At 35.7% G+C, this 12,799-nt stretch overlaps 1 protein-coding gene across 4 annotated transcripts in view; it reads left to right on the forward strand.

The window, feature by feature from the left end:
* Window positions 1-12,799, forward strand: part of LOC141442422 (complexin-like) — a 362,634-nt gene that overhangs the window by 320,855 nt on the left and 28,980 nt on the right. Inside the window, exon 1 of one of the 4 annotated variants that reach the window (XM_074107403.1) lies at window positions 9,614-9,827. The exons of the other annotated variants lie outside the window; for them this stretch is intronic. Coding sequence (XP_073963504.1) covers window positions 9,815-9,827 — 13 coding nt within the window. The 5' untranslated portion in view covers window positions 9,614-9,814. Of the gene's footprint in view, window positions 1-9,613; window positions 9,828-12,799 lie in introns of those variants that run through there. 4 annotated transcript variants of the gene reach the window in all.

Genomic DNA, 12,799 nt, shown 5'->3' on the forward strand with positions numbered 1-12,799 from the left:
AACTTTCAATACCGGGTGCACCCTATAACAGGAGCAAAAAATTAAAGCACAGGTTTACCCAAATAAAACTACTTTAGTTCTGCAACTTTCAAAAATTAAAACTTCAAACTTAACTTAAACCTAAACCCTCTAACCTAAACTTCCGATTCGAAATTCCGAAGGGAAGGGTTGGGAATTTTTAGGAGTTTTATGCTGACGGCTGAATTCTGAAGCACAGGCCACCATGCGGAATTCCGAATTAGAGGAAAGTTCGAACGGAAAACTATTTATACCATCCGTATGTAGTCCATAGATTTGCATGTATTTACTGCGTTCGAAACCCCAAATCGAAATTGGTGGCGCCCCTTATTATTTTATCATCATTCATCATCCAGACATTCAGACCTCCAGTCGCTTCGGCTGGCAGCGGCCTGCATCCACCGTGAACCCGCGGCTTTAACCAGGTCATCCGTCCATCTCGTTGGTGGACGTCCTACGCTGCGCTTGCCAATCCGCGGTCTCCACTCGAGAACTTTTCGGCCCCTACGGCCATCTGTTCTCCGTGCTATATGGCCCGCCCATTGCCACTTCAACGAGCTAATTCGCTTGGCTATGCCGGTGACTCTTATTATTCTACGTATCTCCTCATTTCTGATTCGATCCCCTAGAGAGCAATAACTAGAGAGCCATAGCTCGCTGAGCAACTCTGAGCCTATTTATAAGGCCTATAGTGAAGCACCACGTCTCGGATCCATATGTCATTACTGGCAACACACATTGGTTAAAAACCCCTTACAATTTAATTTAATTGATTTATCAGCGAATAACATTAAGCCATTATTTTATCCCGGAATTCATGAGCTTCCTACGGGAAACTGGCAAAGTTGCTGTTAATAGTTACTTAAAAATAAAAGCAACAGGCTAGCAGAGCCAACCCTGCAGTCGATCAGAGGCGCGGCTAAGTATATGAAATGAATTGTAAATGAAATCAGAGGCGAGTGCGGCGGTTTATCGCGGTGGACGGCCGCCTTTAGACGAGTTTAATGCCCCCTAAGGCGGGTTCTGCTGCTAGAACTATGTCTTGTAGATAGGGGCTGATTTTTACTGAGAGTAAAAATGTAAAACAACTATACTTGGTTTGGATAGGTATTTGACTAAATGTAAACAAACTTCAACTGCCAGATTTGGGACATTCAAGAATTTCAAACATTTTACTTATATCATTGTGATACAAACTAGACTAGTGTATTACAATACAGAAATGTAAATGTTTAGGTAGTTTAATGGGGGAATTTCAATATTTCAGACACCAATTGACGTTGTTTTGTTTACGTTTAGTTAAATACCTATCCAAACCAAGTATAAGTGGCATCGCCATCATTACCATCCCAGCCTATGTACGTCCCACTGCTGGACACAGGGGACTTTTCAGACTTAGACGGCTTGAGTAGTTCCCACACGGGCCCAGTGCGGATTGGTAACTTCACACGCATTGAATGAGGGCTATCGTTTTTTGTCTCACTAGATGGCGCACTGTAGCGTGAGGTTTTTAAGTATGGCTTTCAAAGTCTGTTATTACGGGCGTGAAAACAAAGTTTAGATTAAAATCATATTTAATACACCTTAAAACCGTGCCATAAAAATATCGAGCATGCCACAGTGTTGCATAGTCCCCGTTTTGTTCGGAAAAAAGGCAGGACAAAGGTTTACGAAAGACAAAACTGTCTCAAAACACAGACATTCATTGCCCCAGAACGCATATATGCTATAATTAATTTCAGATATTGCAAAATATTCACAAATTTATTCTAATTATAAAAAACCCGCGTAGCTCACCCAAAAACTATGAGATTTGACATTTCGGAGATCTCACGCTACACTAGCGCCTCTAGTGGCGAATTCATACGCGATAGCCCTCATTGCTTCACAGGTTAAGGCTCCGTTTCCACCAGATCTTGCGAGGAATGTGTTTTTCATGAACCAATAGAAACGCTTCATTTACCTCGCCTCGCTCCGCTCAGCTGTTTCGACTAGAGATGAGAGGGTTTCTATTGGTTTGGTTCCAAATTTCATTGTGATTGTTTTACCTTATTTCCCTCTTCTCAGTTTCTCACAGCCCGACTTTCACTTGACTCACTTTCCCTGCGTGAGCCCGACTCGCACTTAGCCATTTTTTTTTAAATTGGAAATGCGTCAATTTATTAAAGGCTGACCAGAAATATAAAAAAACCTGACGCGAGGGCAGCACTTCTACGTTTTATATTGCAACATTCTTTACACTTTCTATACGATACCTATCAGTCATATTGACAACGGTGTCGGTGATATTATTTAAAGGAATATTTCCTAATCCCTCAGCTTTTTTTATGACAAATACATTATATTTAATTGTCGCTAATGTTTTATACATTGCGAATAATTTTCGTTCCAAGGCTATGGATAATATTCGGATTTTACCGCACAAAACCACAAAAAAACACTTTAAAATACCACGCATGTATACTCGTACACTAAGATAGGTTTCCCAAACCATTTGTAAGTGAATATTTATATTCTTTTGAGAAAATAAAAATCTTGAACCATAAAATACCACGCGCAAACAACGTTAAGCTTTGACAGCAATAGACAGATGGCATTTGAATTTAGTGTTACCAGTGCAAGAAATTAGTTCTATTGATTTTCTGCACTATGTCGAGGTTTTTTTATAATTCAGCAATTTCATCATGTCAGCCTTTACATCTCAATATATATTGTGGAAATAATTCGTAGCACTTTAACAGGTCGGCTGGAAAAAGTGCTACGTGTCGTAGCGGATGCTACGCCGTAGAGCGTCTACGAACGTGTCATTTGCGCAATATCTTCACTTCGATAAATATCGTTTTAAAGATTTATAACTTAAAGATATCACATTATATAAGAGATCACGTGTGATATTTTTAATGGCAACGTTAATGTTATTTAATTTTACAGGATTTAATAAACTTGCATATCAATACTTCTAAATCAATTCTTGCAGCATGTTTGATTTCACGCACTTTTAGTACTTAATCATTTATGTCTCTAAAAAATATTAAAAATATTTTTGGAACACTTACTTTTGATTTTGTTTATTCGATTATTTATTTTACTTTAATAATTATTCATTATTAGACTATAAAAGTCACTAATTAAATGCCTAATTTCATTCTTCTACATAAAATTTAACTATTTTTTTCTTCATTCCAGGTAAGCCGAAATGTCTGGGCAGACTTTCAATGGAGAGCTAAATATTAGGTAACGATAATTGGACATAATGTACATAAGGATCGACACAACTTAAAAAGAAGTCAATTTTATTATAGATATTTTAGAAAGTAACCACTAGCAACAATATTATGCTCACTGATATAAACCCATTGTAAAAATATAGATGTACAGACACCAACACCAATATCTGACACAACAAACGTGCATAACATATACATAACGTGCTCCGCTGTGGCAGATATTAATGACTGTACAAGCTATCTCTTGGCCAAATATCATAAATTATTGGCATTACTGTTATCTACTGCAAATAAAAAATCAGACGGATTGACCCCCAGAATTACCGCGTTTGTAATAAATAAATAGCATGCGACAATTGACACCAACTGTCTTAGTCCAAAACTAAGCATAGCTTATGCTAAGGGTAGTGTTAAGGGTAAGGGTAAGGCAACGAATAGACATACTTAAGTGGATAAAAATACATACCTACTTAAATACATATCAAATGTTCATTACTCCAGAAAAAACATTTCTATTGTACATATAAATGCCCTGACTGGGGATTGACCCGGGACCTCAAACTACGTAGTCAGGTTCTCTAACCACTTGACTGTCTGGCCGTCAATATTTAATATTGGTATATTTTTATGCAAATAAACCACTAACGTAGGCCCTTAAATTTCCCACCAAAAAAAATAACTGACCAATTCCATAAAAAAGAATAAAACCAGCCGGAAGTATAAGTGTTATTCCTTGTAATACGTTACAACCCTATTCCGCGGAAAGAAAAAAAAGTCCCTTCATCCCTTATTACAATCACGTATCAAAATCCTTTCGTCCCCTTACGACCTGACGGTACTACGTAAGAACCACCGACAAAGACAGGTTATACAGTAACGTGTGCGTGCGAGCGACTCAAGCGTACTTCTCTCTGTTCAACGTTGGAGTGTTTTTGCAGAAGTACGGTCCACGTAAAAGGTTTCCAGTTTTATTTTTATTGTAATGCGAGAAGAATTATTGCGCGTATCAAACGTTACTGAGTTTAAGTATGAATATTGGTGAGTGTTTTAAGGGAATTAACCTATATTGTTTTATGAGCATGATTATGGGCGGTGGTGATCTCTTACCATCAGGAGACCCACTTGCTCGTTTGCCATCCAGTCGTATAAAAAATAAATAGCACTTTCATTTCCAATTTGAAATTCACTTGGCGTTTAAAAATCTTTGGAAGAGAAAAACAGTGGATTTTCAATGTTTTAGCACATAGACACTCATCAATAAAATGTATATTAGATAAATTAAATACAGACTCAGCTAGGAAAATAAATATGACTTTGTTTCAAAAACAAACAAATATATACGGTAAAACCAGCGAAAAAGCAAAAGACCACCACTCGCAAAATGTGCTAAAAATTAAATTAATAAGAATTATAGTTTCTCGACTATAGAAAATATTAACCAGTTTCTGCCAGAATAAATAAACAGATCAACCATTTTCACCAGCACTGGTTTTAGCTTTTTGCACATTTTGCGTATATTTAATACTATTTGCCTTGTAATAAATAACAATAATAAAAAAACATAAATATTTATTAATGAACGAACAGTTAATCTGAAACATATCAATAAATTCAGAAAGCGTGAAAATTTGGTACGTAATTTAATTGAAATAAAAATATTCGCACAATTTCAATTTTAATTAATCGGTGAAACGCCGCCATGCAATGCTGCTCTTAAAGCTTTGCCATACTAAAGCATTATGTTTAATGAAATTATGCGTGTATGACGTAATTTGCGCCGAGGAATGCGGGTGGCGTGCCGCCGCGGGTTCGATGCCCGACTCGTGAATGCCGCCTTATTGGAATCACGCTTAGGAGCTTAGAACCAGTCAAGTGCGAGTCGCACTCACGAACCCGAAGAGAATGAATAAACTTATACAAAATGTCAAATAAAATTAAATCATAATGCGTTACAGTCCAATTACAAATGAGGTTAATACGTGACGTTGACGACGAATGACGTTTTAATGAATTATAAACAATTATTTTATTGTATACAAAGATTATTATTAAAGCCGTGGTGGCCTACTGGTTGGACTGTAGCCTCTCAAGCAGAGGATCGTGGGTTCAAATCCCTCTTCGCATTTCTAAGTTTTTCGAAATTAATGTGGGAAATCACATTTGAAATTTATCACGAGCTTTATTACGGTGAAAGAAAAGATCGCGAGGAAACCTGCATAATTTCTGCGAAGCAAGTCAATGGTGTGTGTAAAGTTCCTAATCCGCACTGGGCCCGCGTGGGAACTATGGCTCAAGCCCTCTCCTTCTGAAATGACGCGTGTGAACTGCAGTGGGATGCATAAAGGCTACGATAATAGATTAGATTAGATTTATTTATTAACCTATGAAAAAACCATACTAGTATTATAAATGCGAAAGTGTGTGCGTTTGTACGTTTGTCAGTCTTTCACGTCAAAACGGAGCGACGGATAGACATGATTTTTGGCATACTCAGAGATAGTTGCCTTATTTATTTCATTGCATATAGTAGCTGGCCTACAGCCAAGAGTGACATAGGCATTATTTTATGCCATAGAAAACATAACGGCCATTAATTCAATTATCGACTTGTACTAAATACGCCTCCTGTAAAATAGCAATTTTGTAGATGTCTTCTTTACTTTTATCGAAATTCATATAAATAACCACAAATTTGGCAAATATATAATAATGTTTGATTCATAAATATGTACCAAATGCAACAACAAATAGAATAGAAATGTAAGTTGTTATTTAATGATTTATTCAGAAACAATTGTCACTGCATACGTCTATCTCACGAATTCTATACACTTACAATTTAATTGAATTGACAAATATTGAGTATTAGTTTGTCAATCAATAAATAATGCAATAATCATTTTTTTGTTTTATTAGAATTAAATTTAATTGTTAGTGGTAACACTTAGACAATATTTGCAGAAATTAGAACATCATTTGCAATCCACAATTAACACTTCACATTAAATGAATAAATAAAATTATAGATAAGATAAAAACACTACCATTTGTAACTTCAAATAGGTTATATATTATGAAAAAATCACTGGCTTCATGGAAGAACTTCATTTTAAAATCAATTACGCCATATACCCAACTGTCAAGGCAGATCACCATTCGTCATCGCTTCAGAAGCCTTCTATAATTAAAATTATGATTTAAGATTGACAAAAAGATGCTTCAGTGACTGTCCTAGTGGATGACCCGAACAACTTATCGTGCTTAGTCGAATTAATGACTAACTCTGGACACCAAGTACGGGTTTGATATATATAAAAAATTAAATATATCCATGCAAATTTCATGCAGTCACTCATCAGTTCATCCCACAAGTCGTCACTTGCTTTGAAAAAACTCTACCCTATGTTCAGCCCCTTACAGTCAGAAAAATTGACGTGATACCGGAACACAGAGTTACCCATCATCACTCCATAGATAAAACGTCGCTTTTTTGTCTGTAGTGCTTAGATCTTTCAAACTAGCAACGGATTGATTTCACAAATAAATAGTGTGATTCACGGGTCATGTAACAACGTGCTGTGCCTAGGGTCACCAGTATAAATATTATTTATGGACTTGGCGTAGTATGTATGTCGTGCCCGCATGCATTACGAAAAGACGAAGCTTAACAAACAGTAATTCTTCAAACGAATCAAATATCAAATCGTGTTTACATATTTATGAATCAAACGGCGTTATACAAATTTTGCCAAATTGCAATATGTATATGGAACCCATTCATGTATACTTATTTTTGCCTACGAGGTGGACATTTTAAATGGAATTTATTCATGCAACTTTCTGAAGCATTTTGTGTTACAAAATACTGAAAAAAGTTTAATGAATACAATTTTTTTGTCAAATAATAAATATTTTTGTACAATGTATGAACTACAATTTATGCAACCTTGTTTTGGTACATATTTTTAGACGTGACCGACTATTACTAAGTAAATTGGCACTGTACTAACTTGACCTCTTTTTGAACCAGTGAACGGACGCAAATATCTCATTTCTAAAGCCGAAGATTTGAATAAATTTGTGCTGTGGAAGGTTTTCATTAAGCAAGGTTTTAAAGGCTGCCGTACAAAAAATACGTTTTATATTTATATATTTTTTTTTTATTAAAATACTAATTACAAAATAGGGTATAAGTTTGAAGCTTTGTGTCTGTGGGCGCCATTAGACAGAACCGTTGAAACAGCCAACTTGGTCAGGTTTTTATATTTTGTACCATGTGACAGATCAAAAGCCGTGGTAGCCTAGTTTTGACTATCGTAAGCAATCGTGGGTTCACCCTGGTCGATTTGAGTATTTCAAATTCATTGCTTACATTTGAAATTTACCACAGAATTCGGTGAAAGACATCGTTGGAAACCTGCACAAACCTTCGAAGCAATTATGGTGTGGTGAATTACTAATAAATTGGCACTCACGAGAAAACTATAACCAAACCCTCTTGTTGTGAACGAGACGCCTATGTCCACATAAAAAGTACAGAGTGAAATAAATTGGCTGTGTTGTGCGAGCGCGGCCATTCCATTAAGCAAGGTTTTAATACCCCTGCCGTGAAGAAGATACGTTTATGGGCGTTATAAGGCATTAAGAGCAATAGGGCGTATAAGGCAGCTCCAGGCAACTAAAAAAAAAACCGCCATGACAACGTCAGTGCCAAAGGTCAGTGCTCTTTATATTTTGTCGCCATGACAGACATGACCAAAGAGTATTAATACCTATAGAAATCATGACATATTTATAAGTAACTAAATAAATGATATTTACATCGATATTAGCGATAGAATATTTCCAAAAATGTAATTGAAATAATGGTTCTGTATCGTTTGCCCGAATTTCATATGCCCGAAAGTATCGTTTTCTAGAATTTTCATTTGCCATAAAGTAATTTATTTCTGAAATAGTAACTTCTTCAGAGTTGATATTAAACTAACCTAACCTAATCTACTGCATTCTATATGATGACATTTTAAAAAAATCCTAAAAACAGCACGGTTCTATGTATTTTATGGCAAACGTGAAGTAATATGACATTACGGCATCCTACGGACACTTAAGATACTCAAAAAACATAAGCCATAAACATATGGTATGTGCTAGTGCTGCGCTCTGACGGGATAAAATTGCAGTAATATTCCTATTGAAAAAACATAAGAAATACATGACGCTAAATAGGTCATGACTCATCATAATGCCGAGGCAAGCCGTGTGGCGCTGGTTTTCAATGAGGATCTTATCTAAAACTAAAGCTAGCGAGTGATAGCTCTAACGCCATCAACTCGTGAAAAACAAATAAAAAAAATTACATATATTACATACTTACAATAAGCAAATGAAAATCTGACAGTTTGCTCAGAATCGCGAGTAGAATCGATCACACTGTATTTTAAATCTCTTGTAAATGAGTGTAGAATATAGTTACAATTACTGATTTAGCAAAGTATACTAAAGTAGTCCAGCATTTTATTTTTTGATTGCTAAACTTATGTTTGATTATAAAAAAGTGTGTTACTCTGTAAAATAAAATTAATAAATTACTAAGAATCTATGGACCCTGATTTGAATGAAAGTTCTAATTGTTTTTACAATCAAAAGAGCTACGAGCCTTTATTTTGTATACTTATCGCGTTAAAAAACCATCTTGAGAAATAAAAACACATTTCTTAGTTAAAAGTTTAATATAAACGCAAATCGTCAACTCGACAAGTCTTAAAAATACTCCTAAACTTGGAAATAAGCGTATACGTATCCCGATGTCAAATGCAAGGTATTATAGTAAATTACTTAACGCATCGACCTATAAAAGATTTAACACACTCACACACACGCCAGGCCCCGCCCCCTATCGGCGACCTCTTTGTTCTTACACGAAGCACCACTCACACATGCGCACACCCGACGTGTGAGCGTTAAGGGGGAGTGAAATATTCCAGCAATTTTTCTTACTTACATTTCACTGTCTATGCCTTTGTGAGAGCGATTGAATTTATTTCCGAAAGATTTCTGCGGAACATTTTAAAACCTACTTATTTTAAAGACGGCTTCTAACAAAACCCAAGGGGAATCACGTCCGAAAATCACGTCACTGGGCCCAGGCTTCCCGATAACGATAATTACGGTGATCGTTATTAAAAGCACAATTCGACGGGAATCAACTTTTCCATAGCCATTACCGACTGACAATGCTTCCATTTCCCTCGTACACCCTCTTAAGCGCGCGCGTATGGAGGGGGGTGTAGATACGACGTCGTGTCGGTGTGAGTGAGCCGAAGAGCATAAATAGCCACGCGCCTCGCTCTCCTCAGCACAGAGCGTCAATCGCTCCACGCGGAAGGTCATCGCCATGTCATAGTCAAATCTAACTCCTCTCTTTCCTTCTTCTTAGCAACAAATACGTATCATGTCTCTATTGTAAAATTTTGGTGCTCAAAAAAAAATATTTTTATATTCGGAGTTTGTTATGGATTGTTGATAGGTTGTAGTCTAGTAGTATTAAAAGTGGGATACCAGTCGAGATGAATTTTATCGGTGAGTGCTTTCAATTCACTTTAGAATTTTTAGTTGTCTTTTGTTTTTAATTGTTCGCAAACATCGATCGCAAAGCGGTGCGGTGTAATAAAACTTAAATAACTCATAAAAATACAGGCGTAGCTGCCGCATTGGGCGACGCTCGTAGCCGCTACGCCTCGTAGACCCGCTACGCGTAGTCAGAATCAAATTAAGGCTTTCTGCAAGTAACTAAGTTGATTGAATTGAGCCTAGACTCAACTTGTACTTTGAGACGGGATGCTACAAATTGTATTAAGTTACAATCGCTAATTGAAACTTCTGTAAACTGTATTGGATTGTCGTAAAATATAATCCTTCTTAACTAATGATGCTAATTGATAATCGCGCTATAATATCATAATGTCTCAATGGATGAAATTTTAAGGGGTTTAAATTTTGATTTAGTGGGAATATCACGATTAACAGTATCTCATATAATATCCCAGAGGTTTCGTAGTATAGTTTTAAATTGTTTCAGAATGTAAGCAAGATTAAAAGGTTTTAGGTATATTAATACCAACAGTACGTGTATTATTGACTGAGACTAATTCGTTGTTTTAAGGATTGACTTGCAGTTTAATAAGTTTTTGTTAGTAAAATTTAATTTTTGACACTAGTTTTTTTTATTGGGTTTACTGTATATGTTATCCTACGGAAACGATTCTGGTCGGACCATTAGAGTTTCACCGAATTTACATAAGTAAATTTCAACCAATCTGACATCAGGAAGTGGTCGTAAACGGTTTGCAAATTTTGTAGAGCCGACTTAAAAACTGACACACGTTGAAACTCTTTAAAAAAACACAAATGAATAAGGAAATTTTCATCCCAGTAATTGAACAAGTACAAAAAAGCGAAACTTTTCAATTGGAGACTTTCGTAATGACGCCAATCTTTTGACGCGTACTATAAACAACTAAATGCATGGAAACATACTTACTTCAAAATCAATATAAAATCTATTTACCATCGGTTCGGAAAAACCCAGTTGAGAAGAACTCGTAATGAAACTCAACGAGTTTTTTTTTTAAACAGTTGTACATTATTTAATCACTTTTTCATCACAAGTATTTAACACAATTTCATATTTATCACAGTAGATTCAATACTTTAAGTAAATAAATCGCCAATGCGGATCGGAATTATTTCCAAACATCCCTGTCCATGATATAATCATTAATTCATAATACGCTTTAAATATTAATGTCTCTTAAGCTTTTGCAAGGGCATTCAGCTAAATTGACTCAACTACTTACCAGCTTTAATATTTTAGATTCCTTTAAAATGATATCTTGTAGACTAAAATGCTTGAAACAATATTAGTACAACAAGTATTAGAACATTTTTGTAACTAACTTATCCACTAAATTTTGAAGTTATTTGACTATGGATCGCCGCAAAGTTTGAATGCTTGGAAGTTTGGAAATTTAGTACCTACATAAATAGTTCAAACCCCGTATTAATACATAGGGTGTTTTTTATTTTAGAAAATTTGACAATTCTCCTGGGTATTTAAAACTAATGCTTCGCAGAAGTCGTGGGAAAATGGAACTATCATGGGACAATTAACATCAGTTGACCCAGTCCCAAACTAAGCAAGGCTTGTGCTAGGCAACGAATAACCATATTTATATAGATAAATACATACTTAAATATACATCAAACGTCCAAGACCCGGGAACACACATTCATATTATTCACACAATTATCTGCCCCGGCCGGGGACCTCAAATTTCATAGGTTTTCTAACCATTTGGCTATCCGGTCATCGATATACCAATTTTCAATTTATGTCCTTTTTGTAATCCACCCACACATATTACAATTACAACTCTAATCTGACGCATCCGTAACTTAATTTTCAACTGGACATTTCAACCTTTTTATCCCGGCGGGAATTTATTCCGGACCCCGAAACCTTCGTGTCAAGGCTGCTGGCGATGCGCCAACTAGGCCGCTACACCCTGTATACCCTGTATAGCTGCTACACCCTGTACACGCTGTATATAGGTTTGGCTATTTTGGGACCTGGCTGAGGGTTGGTTGAAAAGAGTGGAAAATTATTTTAAACTCGTCCAAATTCTATATTTTATTTGGATGAAACTATAATTCATATTTGGAAGAAGGAAAAAAATATATCAAGATCGTTTTTGCTGATGGGTCGATCAAATTTTTCTTGTACCTCGTTGCCATAGTGACGTCCCCTGGACAACTCTTTAAAACCACGAGTTGCTATAAGTTTTCTGTGGTTAAAATTCATCGAGTATAAATTTTTGTCATAGTTTTACAAGCTCATTATTTTATAGACTATCTCCTAAGCATATAAGTCGCATATATCAAAGCAGTTTTTTTAAGAAACTCTGTCACTGTTGTCTCTTGGACAACGAGACAGATTAACAAACAAGAAAAAGTTGATCGACCCTGATGATGATTGATGATGTGATGACCATTTGGTCAATGAATTGTCATCGGAGCTATATATTTCAAGTTTAATACCACTATTGAAGACCACTGAAAAATGGGTAGGTATCAAATAACTTACTTGCAAAATCTAAAAGGAACAACCAAAGTACCTGAGAATTTTTCTGTGTTTCCTATGCGTTTTGCTATAATGATTTCGTGTTTATCAAGTTACAAAAAATATTTTTATTTTAACAAACTTTAATTCAATTTACAAGCACAAAAACAAAAACATTAATCACTATTTGACGTCGTTCGATGAACATTTTTATAAACATGAGCAATATTATTTAACCCATTAAATTTACATTTACCAAAAAACAAATGACATTCAAATTAAAACTAAAACATAGTCCAGGAGCTGCGCTTAATTTCGGAACCAGCATTAATTCCAAACACGCCTCTACATTCCGTATTCTGTGACAGCAATTTAGTTAACAGTATTTCGCAGTACAATTTGCCGTACAATATTTCGCGTTGCTAGGCATAAA

Source organism: Choristoneura fumiferana, chromosome 25 (assembly GCF_025370935.1).
Source record: "Choristoneura fumiferana chromosome 25, NRCan_CFum_1, whole genome shotgun sequence".
NCBI classification, from domain to species: domain Eukaryota; kingdom Metazoa; phylum Arthropoda; class Insecta; order Lepidoptera; family Tortricidae; genus Choristoneura; species Choristoneura fumiferana.